At 39.6% G+C, this 16,508-nt stretch overlaps 1 protein-coding gene across 1 annotated transcript in view; it reads left to right on the top strand.

Annotated features, from left to right (window-relative positions):
* The window catches only part of LOC141444366 (neutral alpha-glucosidase AB-like), a 56,171-nt gene that overhangs the window by 10,476 nt on the left and 29,187 nt on the right, over window positions 1-16,508 (top strand). Inside the window, 11 exon segments of the mRNA XM_074109910.1 lie at window positions 587-731; window positions 1,495-1,632; window positions 2,978-3,086; window positions 4,104-4,243; window positions 5,053-5,122; window positions 5,124-5,241; window positions 6,267-6,409; window positions 7,089-7,186; window positions 7,860-7,982; window positions 9,113-9,278; window positions 9,785-9,921. Of these exon segments, the coding sequence (XP_073966011.1) occupies window positions 587-731; window positions 1,495-1,632; window positions 2,978-3,086; window positions 4,104-4,243; window positions 5,053-5,122; window positions 5,124-5,241; window positions 6,267-6,409; window positions 7,089-7,186; window positions 7,860-7,982; window positions 9,113-9,278; window positions 9,785-9,921 (1,387 nt within the window).

The following is a 16,508-nucleotide window of genomic DNA, read 5'->3' as shown; positions in this document are numbered from 1 at the left end:
AATTTGGTATACTTACAGTTTCAATCGCGGGGAAAGATATAGGATAGTTTTTATCCTGGAAAATTGCTTAGTTCCCGCGGAATAACCGAATTTTACGCGGACGGAGTCGCGGGTAACATCTAGTGTAAAATAAATTTGTTTAGTGCCCCATTACTGATCAAAGGTCTCCCCTCTTGACCTGTACAATTCCTCTCCTTGATTATAAAGTAACTAGCTTTATAATAAGCTAGCAGGATAAGAAAGTGTTATTACAAGCTTTTATTTAGTTTCACCTGTCCCATTGTCTGTATGTCTGTAATCAAAACTTAAGTTAAATTCGACCAACTTCCAGTAGTGTATTGATTTGAAATTTGGCATACTTATGTAAATTGTGTGACAATATAATAATCTGGTAGTGACATCCTGGTAGTCCGGCCAGCACTGTCACCGCAGGACGGAACTCTTCTACGGTTAATGGCATCGACTTGAAATTTGGTATGCAGATGTAGTTTGGGTGACAATGCAAGTACAGTCAACGAAAAGTACAGTCAGCAAAAAAAGCTTGTATTAAAATTGAAATTCTTACCTAAAACTTTTTTCCGTGCAGGCATCCCCGAGCACACGGACAAGTTCTCCCTCCGTACCACGACGGCCGGCGAGCCGTACCGGCTTTACAACCTGGACGTGTTCGAGTATGAGCTGGACAGCCGGATGGCTATATACGGCGCCATCCCCGTCATGTATGCTCACAGGTGAGTGACGCGAATAGTCTAGTTATCATCATCCCGTACAGGCATCCCCGAGCTCACGGACAAGTTCTCCCTCCGTTCCACTCCACCTCATCGGGCGAGCCGTACCGACTTAACAACCTGAAGCCGTATTGCCTAGCGTTTCTGACGCTCGCGATAGCAGTCAAATGACAGATTTTGCATACAAAAACTGTCATTTGATTGTGATCGCGAGTGTCAGAAACGTTAGGTAACACGGCCTCTGGACGAGTTAGAGCAGAGGTTCCCAAACTTATTTCGTCTAACGCCCACTTTGAAAATTAGTTATTTTGTAGCGCCTCCCATTTTTTTTTTCACCTTAAAAACCTCAATAACATATTTTCATCATCATCATCTCAGCCTACGTCACAGCACAGGCACATGCCTCTTGAAACGGGATTTTGCTCAATTCCTATTGGCACCAATTTCCGAGAATTATATCGTGATCTTTACTTGTTTTGTTAACCCCCGACGCAAAAAGAGGGGTGTTATAAGTTTGGCCGCTATGCTATGTGTCTGTGTGTAGCTTAGCCTTTTAATGCGGTTTTTTTGAAAGCAGGGTTTCTAGCGATGGTTCTTAGACATGTTTTATCAAAATCGGCGGTTCATGCAATTCAGCCGTTTTTGAGATATTGAACTTTGAAGTGACAATGTCGGGGTTTTTCAAACTTTTTGTTGGTTAGGTTATATATTATAGTTATGACTGGATGACTGGTAGTTATGACGCTTATATCTTTTTTGTCAACAGCGCTAAGCGCACGACCGGCGTGTTCTGGCACAACTCTGCGGAGACGTGGGTGGACGTCGTGAATCACGCAGAAGGGAACGTGGTCTCGTCCCTGGTCAACCTGGTGACTGGTGGGCAGAAGAAGCAGGTCGATGCCCGGTCAGTACCAGTCTTTACTGGTGTTGGTGAAGACTCCTGTTATTAGAGTCTTTTTAAGACTCGATTCAGTTTTTTTTTGCTTTTAGTCAAAAACTCAAAAATAATTCAAATCATTTATTCACTAAATAGGCCGCAATGGGCACTTTTACACGTCATTTTTTAAACTACCAGCGCTTTCGGAAAGACCATCATTGCCAAGAAGAATTTGCCGCAAGAAACTTGACAGAAAGTCATTTTTTCATAATAATATAATTACAAATAAAATACTAAAAACTGCAGTATACAATTAAAGAAAAAATTACAAAAATAATAATTATAATAATACAGGCATGTATGGGGTCCCTAGTTATCTATTATACCTAGGTGTCTATTTCATTTGATACTTATCTTTGGATATAAACTTCAAAAGTCCATTGTAGACCTCGAGCCCTATTCAGGTACGCCTAAAGTTATAAAACATACTATATAGAAATAAACAACAGCTGGAATTTGACTTTAGGGCAATGCTCGATGGGACTCTAAAAAGGACTCTATTTACGACTCAAAAGATTAGATATTCTTTTAAGCTCAAAATCTCGTTCTCCCCGGTTTTGTATGAATTTTTAAGCTCTCTGTCCGCTGAAGAGGAGCGGAGATTTTATGCAATTCTATTGGTGCGCTCGCTCCGCTCCAGTGGAGAGGCAGCCTAAGGCAGGTACTTAGCTGTAGTAAGGTATACTTCGTTTTTTTTTAGCATTAGAAAAAGGGTAAACAACCTTGACGATCTTTTTATCGAAAAATGTTTTTAAAAAAAAAGTAAGTAACTATTACTTATGATACCAAAAGCACGTAAATGGTCATATATCATTACATATTTGCTGTGACCTATTTTTAAAAAGTGTTTTTTAGTAATAAAAAGACAAGTCATGATCGAAAAAAATAAGTATAGGGTAGATAGGTAGTAATAGTAAGGCAATTCTCTGACATTGATATATTTAGCATTTCTCTTAGTAAATATAAGACTGTCATTAGTAGTAGTTAAGTAATGTTATGCCATTTTTTGAGAATGGGTTATATGCACGTTCTCTCTTTTGCAAGTCGTAGCCTTTTTCTTTTCTTTGTGTGTTTGTTATTTCTTTACCCGTTTTATACCTTATTATTGGGAACTAATAACCTGTGGCAACTTTGTTGGTCAATGTTTGATGTCATTGTTTACAATGTAAGTTTTATTGTACCGTTTGTGCCCAAATACATTAATAAAAATAAATAAATAAATTATGTATTCGGTTAAATGCCTTCCCGCTGCCCGGGCATTTTCATCCGGTCAACATTGCAATGCAAAGAACAACCTTATTTTTTTGTGCAGGTTCATGAGCGAGTCCGGCATCGTGGACGTGTTCGTGTTCCTCGGCAGCCGGCCCAAGGACGTGTTCCGGCAGTTCACGCGGCTGACCGGCGTCGCGCCCGTGCCGCCCGTGAGTTGACGCGCCGCTGATGCCAACTCAAAAACGCACGCGTCTAAAAAACTACCATTTTTTTTTTTTGTTTATTCGACTGGATGGCAAACGAGCAAGTGAATCTCTCTACCATAGTAAGAGATCGCCACCGCCCATAAACATCTGCGACACCAGGGGTATTGCAGATGCGTTGCCAACCTAGAGGCGTAAGATGGTATACCTCAAGTGGCAGTAAATTCACCGGCTGTCTTACTCTCCGCGCCGAAACAGAACAGTGCAAGCACTGCTGCTTCACGGCAGGATTAGCGAGCAAGATGGTGGTAGCAAACCGGGCGGACCTTGCACAAGGTCCTACCACCCGTAAGTAATGAAGTACAATATTTTTATAAGAGCGTAGAGCAGTGGTTCTTAACCTTTTTAACTGGCTATCGAAAGTGTAAATATATTTGAAGCCTGCGACCCTAAAAATACCTATAGCCATTATAAAATTTCTGCGACTCATCCCAATACTGGCCATGACACGAATCTGGGTCGCGACCCGAGGTTAGAAACGCTGGCCTAGAGTGGTCACGGAGGAAAGGTTTTAGTTCATTGATACGGAGTAATACGGACCTCCGCAAAGTAACGCTTGCAACAATAGAAAATTAGAGTCTTTTGATCTTCGGTGAAAAACTAATATTTGTTGAGTATGACTAGATTGTTAACGTTGCTCGGGAATCGTTGGTTTTCTTCGTTTTCCTGAGGATTCTAATGAGAAAGAAAAAGAGAACCGATCATTTGTTTGGAGTTCCTAAAGCCATTAGCAAGCTAGTTTAAGGGTCTGTTTCACCACTCACTAATAAATTTTATTTGACAGATAAATGTGATGCCGTCTCCGTCTATTCGGACAAAACAAACAGAGACGGTGTCACAGATATATCTGTCACATAAAATGAATCACTGAATGGTGAAACAGGGGTTAGTGTTTTTTATTGTATTGTACTAAAATGTTTATTGTTTGATTTTGTTTTTAAATGTTTTTGTTTATTTTTGTAGAAATTCTCCCTGGCTTACCACCAGAGCCGTTGGAACTATAACGACGAGAATGACGTGCGTTCAGTCAGCGAGAACTTTGACGCGCACGACATACCGGCTGACGTGTTGTGGCTCGACATAGAGTATACCGACAGGAAGAAGTGAGTAGCCGCTGTATCAACGCTTGGTTTCCAAGGGGCTTGAGATACAGATCTATTGAATAATGTTTTTTATCACACTTGCTCGTAAACAGTGTCGTAACATGCAGGCTACCTTGGTTGCGACCCCCCAAATAAAACCCTCGACCTTAATGTGCTTGTCATGAAACCCGTGGTCGGTAAATGAGTCATTGCCCGTACTAATTTGGCTGTAATGAAGCCCAAGGTCGTTATAGTAGATTATTGTCGTGACCTGGAAGTAGGAAATTGCTGGCTGAGTATGAGTATTAAACGGACGAGCTTGCGAGTCCGTTTGACTAATACGAAGCCAGCAATTGCGATTCCAGCCGAGACTAATATAAAACTTTTCTCAAAAATGGTGAATTATTCTGAAATAGAATAAACTTTTTCTCAAAATATATTATAACATTTAATTTTATTCCAATATTTTTCTTATGCTTTCCCGCCTTTTTTTAATTTAAATAAACTTCAGGTGTATTTTTCCACCAAAAACACCACAAGCTTTTACAGACCCAATAAAAAAAAAACCGGAGTTCCAACAATATATCTGATACCGGGGCATTAGACTTGGCTGTATTCGATTTGTGCTAACATTTCCATGGCCTGTTTAACTTTAAAAAAAAAATGCGACTGATTGCAGGCGCGCTAAATTATTATTGTCGAGCTAGCGCGCCTGCAATCTATTTAACTTTTTAATTTTTCTCTGACCATAAACTCTGAACAAAATACTGTCAGGTTTTGAGTGATTTATTTAATACCTTGAAACAATGTCTCAAAAAACAACGCTTCAGGTATTTCACATGGGACGCGGAGAAGTTCCCCAACCCCTTGGAAATGGTGGCGAACCTGTCGGCCGTGGGCCCGCAAGCTGGTCGTCATCATCGACCCCCATATCAAGCGGGAGGCCGGATACTTCCTGCACGAAGATGCCACCGACAACGGGTATTATGTCCAGGATAAAGACGGCAAAGTCTACGAGGGTAAGTGTCTCGTCTCGAGCGTAGGTGGAGTTCAAAATGCTGAACCATGATAACTGGTGGTTAAGCATACAATCGGAATGACTGGAAATCATAAATTTTAGGGTTCCATACATCACAAAAAAAACGGAATCCTTATTTATAGGATCACTTTGTTATCCGTCCGTCGGTCTGTCAAGACCCTTTATCTCGGGAACGCGTAAAGATATCGAGTTGAAATTGAAACCATAATAATCAGGTCTAGACTAGAGCCCCTTGAAGCTGTGAAAAAATAAAAAAACAACGTAAATAAGGAATAAAAAAGTTACGGCCGTTTATGTCGCAAAAAACGTATACCCATTTCAACACTCAGGCAATCAAAATTTGTAGGGTATTTTCCGTTGACCTATAACTATGAAATTTGGACCGGATATTCATAAATACCTACAAATGTGTACGGAACCCTCGGTGCTCGAGTCCGATTCGCACTTGGCCGGTTTTTTACAAATGTCATGAAAAGCATTGTATGTCACACGGGCGGTAATGAAATTACGAAGATCGATTAATTAAAGCCCGAAGTAATAGACTCTCGTTCGTAATTCCTTATTTACCGCCCTTAACCTTTTAACCGCCAATACGTTTTCATTCGTACGTGCCCGTATCGCCACCTACACTGAAACTATATGACATTTTGTCTTAATTATAAGACTGCGGCGAAATGAGCTGGATAATTTTTGTCTTATAATTCAGACAATGGCGGTTAAAGGGTTAAAACACAATGTATTAGTATGTCTCTCGGGCGGTACTGGAATTAAGAACACCTTCGACTTCGGGCTTCTAATAGACTTTCATTTGTAATTCCTTATTTACCGCCCTTAAGGCATAATGTACGGTCAAGGACTAATTCCTGAGCCACCATGGAACCTTTTCTAAGGAAAAGTCATTACGATTTTCATTGTTACTGTGAAATGGTTCTATGATGGCTTATGAATTAGAGCCCTGGACCGTCCCGCGTCGGACACGGGTTCAAATTACATGTCGTTTGTCAGGCTGGTGTTGGCCGGGCTCGTCCAGCTACCTGGACTTCTTCGACCCTCGCGTCAGCAAGTACTACGCGGAGCGTTACTTGTTCGAGAACTTCCCCGGGACCACCAAGGACGTGCATCACTGGAACGATATGAACGAGCCTAGCGTACGTACAACTAGCTCTTTTAACCTTTCTTTCTAATATATAAATTCTCGTGTCACAGTGTTTGTGACCAAACTCCTCTGAGACTCTGAAATATCTGATGGCAACTGTACATTGGCGTACAGTGGGTCAATTTTGTTTTTTATTCGACTGGATGGCAAACGAGCAAGTGGGTCTCCTGATGGTAAGAGATCCACCGCCCATAAACATCTGCAGCACCAGGGGTATTGCAGATGCGTTGCCAACCTAGGTCTAAGATGGGATACCTCAAGGGCCAGTAATTTCACCGGCTGTCTTACTCTCCACGCCGAAACACAACAGTGCAAGCACTGCTGCTTCACGGCAGGATTAGCGAGCAAGATGGTGGTAGCAATCCGGGCGGACCTTGCACAAGGTCCTACCACCTGCAAAATCCAGGGTAGGCGGCACTATCTACCCTCATTACACGACCCTAGGTGTACAATCATCATCATCATCATCAATCACTGCTACATGAATGTTCCTTCTTCACCGCAGGCAAAGCTCGTGGTAAATTTCAAATGTAATTCCGCTCCTGAATTTCGAAAAACTCAGAGGTTTGAACCCACGACCCTCTGCTTGAGAGGCGATAGGTCAAACCACTAGGCCAACACGGCTTTTTGGTGTACAATAAAGTCATTGTATTGTATTGTATTGCCGGCAGGTGTTCAACGGTCCGGAGATCACAATGCCAAAGGATTGCCGGCACTACAAGCCGCCCCAGGACGGACACGACGGACTCGCCTCCTTCTGGGAACACAGGTACTGTCGCTTACTAACAGTCTCTCACTCATGAGCTTGATAATGTATTCGCCAATAAACTTCATTTAGTGGTGTAACTAGAACTATGTACCTTTTTTGATAATAAATAAAATACTCGTAATTTGATATTAGGCCAATCAACTTTTCTTGCTTGTTATTTTGTCCTGTTGCCCAAGAGACAACAAGTGACTGTTTCTAAAAAAAAGTGACAGATTTTCTAAAAAAACTGTTAATATGTGCTACTAATGTGCTTAGGAGATAGTCCATAAAATAATTGTCATGTATCTCGATGAATTTTAACTACAGAAAACAAAGAAACTCATGGTTTTAAAGAGTTGTCCAGAGGACGTAACCAAAGCGACGAGGTACAAGAAAAATTTGATCGACTCTGTTACTCGTAACTCGTGGTAATTTCAAACGTCTATCTCTAGCCAAAAGCCAATCAAACTAAAAAAAAAGCGCGTCAGACTTCGGGAAGTGAAGTCCGTGACGTCACTTCTTAGTAAAAAGTTTATGTAGGTGTGACGTCACAGGGAACTAAATGGCCGTAATGTTTGTTTAATTGAGAAAAATATTTCTGACAGATATTTTTTGGAAATAAGTAACGGACTAATTGTAATAATATATTTTTAGGAATCTACCTTATTACCGATATAACCGTCTGTTTCCACAGGCACGTCCACAACGAGTACGGTCTATGGAACATCCGGGCCACCCAGCAAGGCATGCTGGACAGAGCCTCCGGCCAGTACCGGCCGTTCATCCTCACGCGCTCTGCCTTCGCCGGTACACAGAGGTGAGCTCAGTGTTCATACCATTAAGTGTATGTTATTCTGTCCCGTGACTCAGAAGACATCAATGATACACTTTCTTAGAAAATGTTTGCAATGTATACTATTAGTATGCTTATGAGATGAGCCATGAAGGAATTGCGTTGAAAGTCTTAAAACTGTCACAATTACTAACTTTTAGTGCATTTGTACCACATACAATCATACTTTTAATTGAGTAACTCAGGAGAAGTTACCATGGCAACAAGCTAGCCAAAAAGTTGACTAACCCATAAACGTAGCTATCATAAGGTCGCGGATAGGCAAATCAATTGTTTCCGTTTTATTATTATTATTATAAGAGGGAGGAAAATAAGCAAGCGGGTCATCTGATGGGAAATAGGAATGAACTTTATTGTATAACTGTGTTTTCACAATGATACGTACAATATAAAATACCACTAATAATACAGATAGAAGATCACCACCGTCCATAATTACCAACTACAGGAGTCATTGGTCCGTTGCATAATGCGGTATTTGTCTATTTTTTTATTTATTTCATGAAACAAAGCTTCACAATGCATGTTATCGAAAAAAACAATTTTTAATCTAGCTTTAAATATAACAGAGTTATAAAGGTTGGAAATTCAAGATTAGACAGAAAAGGACTTACTTACATGTGACGTCACACGCAAGTAGAGCCATACTTGCTGCATACAAAAAAGCATTTTAGAAAGAGACAATAATTTTTATTTAAAAAAAAAACACTTAAAATCCAATTTTCGACCGAATAAATTTTTCTTTTCACTAAAAGTTGTCTGCATGTCTATATTTTTATAATAATTAACAGGATATGGCAAATTGAGGAGTTGTCTGGGTTGTTGTTGTTGGAGGAGGTGTGGATCAACTATTTCTTGTTGTTATTCTGTCCCCTCAGCGAGTACACTTTAATAGAAGAAATGTGTCACATTCATCATATTAACATGTTTATTATAGGTGACCAATTATAGGAAGGGCTTAAAGGTACCACAAAAATGCATGTTTGGCAAATTTTAAACCAATAAACTTACAGTTTAAAGAATGACCCAGGGGACCGTTACTATAGCAACGAGTGACAAGAAAAAGTTGACCGAGCCTTATGTGATGCATGCAGGTACGCGGCGGTGTGGACGGGTGACAACGCGGCCGAGTGGGGCTTCCTGGCGGTGTCCGTGCCGATGTGTATCTCTATGGCGGCTGCTGGCATCAGCTTCTGCGGCTCCGACGTCGGCGGCTTCTTCAAGTACCCAGAGGCTGAGCTCATGACGCGCTGGTACCAGGTTAGTGACCCAACTTTGTACAGTCGAGGAGTTCTGATGATAAATAGGGGCGTTTTTTAGGGTTGCGCGGCCAAAATGGCAAAAACGGAACCCTTATAGTTTCGCCATGTCTGTCCGTCTGTCTGTCTGTCCGCGGCTAAGCCGCCTAAGCTCAGAGACCGTTAGTATTAGAAAGCTGTAATTTGGCATGAATATACATATCAGTCACGTCGACAAAGTGGTGAAATAAAAAAAACTCAAAAAATCTACTGTTGGGAGGAAAAATTTAAAAACATTCAGGATGGAAGTAAGTATATCAAATTTTGTAGTTTAAGAATAAATAGCAGCCCAAGGTATAAAATATACGTAACCTTGGAAGTATCTGTACACAATACGAAATCCTTAGAAAAATATTACTTCATTTTTTCGTAATGGCTACGGAACTCTCATCTTAGGCGTGTACGAAACGCTCTTGGCCGGTTTATTCTTTTGCTGTACAAACCTTAACCACTCTTCTGTTTCCGCAGGCGGGTGCTTACCAGCCGTTCTTCCGCGCGCACTCGCACATCGAGACCAAGCGGCGCGAGCCCTGGCTGTACGAGCCCGCCACCACCGCCCTTCTGCGTGACGCGCTGAGGCGGCGGTACGCTCTCATCGACTACTGGTCAGTATCAAACGTATAAGAAGAGAAACCTTTATTTACACACTAGTGTTTACCCGCGGCACCGTCCGCGTAGAGTCGTTTATCGTTATCCCGCTGTTTTTAGACTTAGGGTCCGTATCTACCAGAGATGTAATAATTCCGATCCGCATTAGCGATCCCTTCAAATAGCGAACCTACTGAAAATACAGTTGTGTAAATACTGGTGATGTAATACATACATTTAATAATATTGTAAATCTGTTTAAAAAAATATATATACCTCGTTGAGTTTCTTGATTCTTCTAACAGAGGTTTTTCCGAACCGGTGGTAGATTTTTTTTGACATTCATAAGTGCTTGTTGTAGCCTAAATTGAATAAAGATATTTTGACTTTGACTTTGACTTTGATGTGCGAGAATGTATTTTCATCAGTAATCAATCATTTATTTGCTCAAACATACAAAGAATATGGTTTACATACAATTTATAGTGCGACATGTTTTGTCAGAAAGACATGTAAAAATATTTTTAAGTTGCGTGTATCACTTGCATTTATAATAGTAACTACTTATGTACATATATTCTAATGTAAATTATGAGTGTCTTTTAAATATTCTTGAATTGAAATGCTTCTTCGAGCCTGCTTAAATTCGTTTATGTTTTCCAACTTAATAATAGTTTTTGGTAATTTATTAAATATTATGTGTGCCATTCCAAATACACTTTTTGACAAAAAAGCAGTTCCTGATGGCTTGCAACTAATTTTCCCATGTTGACGTAAACTATACTACTATACGTACTATACTCTAACTATACGTTCATGAACCAATAGAACAAGTAACGACAAGTAGCGACATCTCTTGACTGGGTGAGCGGTTAGTTCCGAAAGTATGTTACGGCTCTCGATGAGAGCGAAACATAGATGTCGCTAGTGCTGCTGCTTAAGTAGCGTAGTAGAAATAAGCAACCTGAGATATGGGTGCAAAGGAGAAATTCGTGTCTGTACTCCTGTCCAGTGGTAGTGTGGGAGTATGGCACGCAGCACGGAATGCTGAGGACCTGGGTTCGATTCCCAGCGCTGTATGGTCTCTGGTTTTTCTGTGCATCCATGTCTCAGTTTGTATTTTTTTAATAGAAACGCTTCATTTACCTCGCCTCGCTCCGCTGAGCTGTTTCCACCAGAGCGGTGCTGTGCGAGGATAGGTGAATGAAGTGATTCTATTGGTTCGTCATTTCAAGAAAAACATTTCTCGCACATCTCTGATGAAAACGCAGTCTAAGCTTCGAAAAAATAATAGGAATAATTAATTATACTAAACGCAAGAACTCGCGGCAGTCCGGGCCACAAAAAGTCCAAACGAAACAGCGCACCTCAATTCTCTCTCGCACATAATGGGTGACGGTACTAGGTAAGACAGTGATGGGCAAAGTACGGCCCGCGGGCCAACTCCGGCCCGCGAAGGAATTGAATCCGGCCCGCCGACGTTCCTTCGAAGTGAATAGTACCTGCCCGCGATCATAATATATTTTCATTATTTGGCAAAAATATAAAAAATTATAAAATAGAACGGTGTAATCCTGGCCCTCCTCTAAAATATCTGTAACTTTCTGCCCCCCCCCCCCCCATGAAGAAAGTTTGCCCACCACTGCCCTAAGAGGTAGAGATGCGCATTGTTCTGTTATGTAGGTTTATCGAGAGAGGAGACCGAAGAGCTGGCAGTTTCCTCGCTCAACGCATCAGTGTTGCGATCCAGCGAGGAAATGCTGCCAGCATCTTTGGTACCATGCCGCAGGGTCCATTTTTAAGATTTATATAGTTTAGTTTATTTAATTTTATTGTACCTAATATACCTTTTTATAGTTGGACCTGTATTGTTCTGGAAATAAATAGCAACAATATTTAAGATACTTATCGATAACAGCTATCAGTATGTCAGGGATTATTCAAAATTATTCAAAATTATATGTAATAAAGCAAAAGCGCCATGTAACTAATAAATTAAGTCCTCTGATGATAAATTAAAACAGTTTGGAAAATTATAAATACTGAAACCGGTCGACGTAAGAACGAGGAGTCCTCTGTATCGTTAAAGATTAACAACGTATTAGAAACGGACGCGGTTAAAGTAGCTAACGAGTTTAATACCTACTTCTCTAAAATCCCCATCGAAACGACAAAATGTCTCGCGTCTTTCCTCAAGTTAGCTGAATCGCTCTTAAACAAAATGTATCTATTCCAAACTTAAGTAATTTTAATTTACGCATGTCTCTCCCTGTGACATCATTAAGACTTTTAGATTATTGAAAGTAAAAAAAAACGGAAGACTTGTGGGGCGTCTCAGTTAAGGTTCTACATTCCATTTTAGATGTCGTTGCTCCAACTTTAGCATTTATATTAATAGCTGTATAGATGAAGGCGTATTTCCAGATTTGATGAAATATAGTAAAGTAGTTCCTATTTTTCAATCAGGTGATAAAGATAATCCCTCTGATTATCGTCCTGTGTCCATCCTATCAGCGTTTAGCAAAATATTCGAAAAAATAATGCTGACGCAAATGATCTCGCATTTTAAACCCATAAAATCATGCATCCACAGCAGTTCGGATTCACAAAAGGCAGGTCTACTACAGACGCGGTCATAGTTTAGTTAAAATTCATATTGCAAGCTTGGGAGGATCACATGACGCTATAGGTGTATTCTGCGACCTTTCAAAAGCTTTTGATTGTGGGATCATGATACTTTAATTTGTAAGTTAAATTTTATGGCATTCGTGCCTCGCTTTAGAACTCATTAAATCTTACCTCACACAAAGAAAGCAAAAGGTAGCGATTAACGGAACGGTATCGGAGGGATCTGTGGTCGAAATGGGATGCCTCAAGGATCCATTCTTGCCCCATTCCTGTATCTTATTATGTAAATGACCTTACTTATAGGTAAGCCAAAATCGGGTATAGTTATGTTTGCTGACGACACGTCTTTACTGTTCAAGGTTAGTAGAAAAGATACCGACTTCATTGAGCCCAATGAAACCCTGTCCGTGATATTCCGCATGGTTTGCTGCCAATAATTTGTTACTAAATCCTAAGAAAACTAAATGTATTAATTCTCGTTGATAAATTCATCTAGCTCGAATTCAGTTTCTAATATAAAGTTAAATGGTCAAACTATTGAATTTGTAAATCAACAGTATTTTTAGGAATAACGCTCGATTCTAAACTACAGTGGGACCTCACGTCACAGCAATCGCGGGTAGATTGAGCTCTGCTGCTTTTGCAGTTGGAAAATACGGCAGCTAACCGATGTGGCGACGGCACGGTTGGTGTATTTTGCTTACTTTAATAGCATTATTTCGTACGGCTTATTTTATGGGGATCTGCTGCAGACATTGAGTCAATTTTTATCTTACAAAAGAAGCAATTAGAGCAATTTATAATTTGAAGACGCGTGAATCTTTAAGATCTTTTTTAAGGAAACAGATATCCTAACCCTGCCGTCGCTTTATGTTTTTGAAATAATCATGTATGTTAGGAAGAACATATGTGATTTCCCACTAACGTCGATAAGCCAAAGGCTACTAGAAACACAGGGAAGCTTAAAGTTCCATCTTACAGACTGGCTAAAACCAAAAAGTCTTTTCTGGGAAATTGCATACTTTTATAATAAAATTCCAAAAAATATTGCAAATGAAACGGATACAAATCAGATCTATTGTCAAGAAGACATTAATATCAAAGGCGTATTATAAAGTTAATGATTAATATGGACAGGATATTGGAAAATAATTCGATCCGCATTAGCGATCCCTTCAAATAGCGAACTACTGTGTTAAAAATAAAGTTGTGTTAAATACTTGTGATGTATACATATCTATATATATAAAAGGCAAAAGTGATTGACTGATGTATCAACGCACAGCCCAAACCGCTGGTTCTAGGGATTTCAAATTTAGCACGTAGGTTCCTTTTAAGGTCTAGGGGTGCACTAAGAAAGGATTTTTTAAAATTCACCCTCTAAGGGGTGAAATGGGGGTCCAAAGTTAGTATGGGGAAACAAGATTAGTAAGACTATTTTATTCGAAACTTCACAGGAGTATTCTTAACAACAAATAAGTAAACACGTGTTTCAGGTTTTTTGAAAATTCAACCCCTGAAAGGGGGTAATGTGGTGACAAAGTCAATCGAAAATCAATCGTTGATATTTCAACGCACATACCAAACCACTGGACCTAGAGACTTGAAATTTTGCACATAGATACCTTATACAATGTAGGCATCCACTAAGGAAGGATTTTTGAAATTCTAACGGTAACGGGAAAGAACGGGATTAATATATTCGATTCCGAGTAACCCTATCTCAGTAACTGTAATAACTAGACTTCAAATTAGATTCACAAATAGGTATAACGTAAATTAAAATCGATTTCAGGATTTTTGGAAATTCCCAAGGGATAAGGAAAAAACGGGATTTATATATTCAGTTTAACTGAATTCTATGAACTATAATTACTAGACTCTTCAAATTTGGCATAGAAGTAGGTGATTATAACAGTAAAAAACTGTTTTAAGGAATTTGGGAAATTCCCACGGGATAAGGAAAAAACGGGACTTATATTCAGTTTAACGGGATCGATTTTTCATTTTACTGGTCCTTGAAAACTGATATTTTGCATATAGGTTCCTTGAGGAGTATAGGGGAAGACTACAAAAGGATTTCCCGAAGTTCTGACGGGAACGGGAAAAATGGGACTTTTCGTTTTACTGGTCGCAGAAGGCTGCAATTTGGCATGTAAGTTGCTTGAGAAGTGAAGAAAACCATTAAGAAATAATTTCCCGAAATTCCCACGGGAAAGGGAAAAAAACAGGATCTTTCATTTTAATGGTCCTAGAAAGCTGAAATTCGGCATGTAGGTTGTTTGGGGATTGTAGAAGAGCGTTAAGAGAGGACTTTCCAAAATTCCAACGGGAACGGGAAAATACGGGATTTTTCGTTTTACTGATCGTAGAAAACTCAAAATTGGCATTTAGGTTCCTTGGGGAGGAGTGTAGGGGAGCACTACAAAAGGATTTCCCGAAATTCTGACGTTAACGGGAAAAACAGGATTTATCGTTAGTATTATTGCAATTTTACATTAAACAGCATTAGTATTATTGTGGAACCATTAAGAGATAATTTGCCGAAATTCTCACGGGAAAGGGAAAAAATGGGACTTTTCGTTTTTACTGGTAGAAAGCTGAAATTTGGCAATGTAGAGGAGCACTGAGAGAGGACTGTCCAAAATTCACACGAGAACAGGGAAAAACGGGATTTTTCTTTTTACTGGTCGTAGATAGCTGAAACTTGGCAAGTGTGTTCCTTGGGGAGTGTAGGGGAGCATTAACAGAGCATTTCCCGAAATTCTTATGGAAACGGGAAAAAACAGGATTTTGCGTTTTACTGGTTGTAGAAAGCTAAAATTTCAAAATTCAAAAGTTTATACTGCACGTACGCTGCAAAAAGCTCTTTAACCGACTTCAAAAAAATGAGGAGGTTATGCATCCCGTTATATATATATTTATTTATGTTTGTTCCCCGATTTCTCGCTCAATTGTGGACCGATTTTTTAAATATTTTTTTATTCGAAATAATATCTACTCCTGAGATAGTCCCATTGTCACCAAATCAGAATCTGATGACGGAATTTCAGGGAAATCGAGGGCAACCCTCAAATTTTGTAGGCACGCATTACGGTTTTTATATAATTATCTCGAGTTATTTAAGTATTTGCGTCTGACAGACGCAACGACTCATGTTGATGAGCTGATGATGGAAGGTTAAACTCCTTAACGGTTAGGAGTTAGAGGAAGTTTCTTTAAACATCATATGCATGTATAGGTAGACCTTTAGTTGTATTCTTTCTGGTTATTCAGGTGAGCTGATGATGGAAGGTATAACTCCTTAACGGTTAGGAGGACACATTAAGTACCTACACCAAACCAATCAACTCATTACGTAACAAAATTTATCCATACCTGTAAAACAGTATACTGTGACAGGACAGGCTGACAGACCTGAATTTGGCACACATGTAGATAAGTTATCATAGGAGTGCACTAAGTAAGGATTTTTTGAAATTCCCATGGGAAAAGGAAATATTTAATTGTCTGCTTCTTGGTTGTTTGGGGAATCTCTGGAAAAACTGAGCGGATTTAAAAAAAAACTATTAGTAAAAGCTTTTTAAAAATCGATACCCGAAATAATAGAAGCCTGTTTCAATTCAATCGCGGACAGTGTGGTTTTCTCTTGAATTCACTTTATCCTGCGGGAACAATCCTATGCCGCGAGGTACGAAGTCGCGGGCAAAAGAAGCACGTGGGTTTTCTAAAATTACACCCCTGACCTAAAGATGTGAAACAGGGGTTTAAAGTTGACGAATTATGATCATCTAGGTTGATTTTTAAATTCAAAAATTTGCAAATATAATCCTCCGAAAAATCAATTATGATACGAAATAAAGATCATAGAAAGTAAATGATCTGTGTAACCCCAAATTTAACGCGAGCGAAGCCGCGGGCAACAGCTAGTCATTTAATAATATGGTAAATCTGTTTAAAAAAAAAATATATATAC

The sequence above is a fragment of the Choristoneura fumiferana genome, chromosome 29 (genome assembly GCF_025370935.1).
Source record: "Choristoneura fumiferana chromosome 29, NRCan_CFum_1, whole genome shotgun sequence".
Taxonomy (NCBI): domain Eukaryota; kingdom Metazoa; phylum Arthropoda; class Insecta; order Lepidoptera; family Tortricidae; genus Choristoneura; species Choristoneura fumiferana.
Note: the sequence above shows the minus strand (reverse complement) of the source record. Positions and strands in the feature narration are given on the sequence as shown.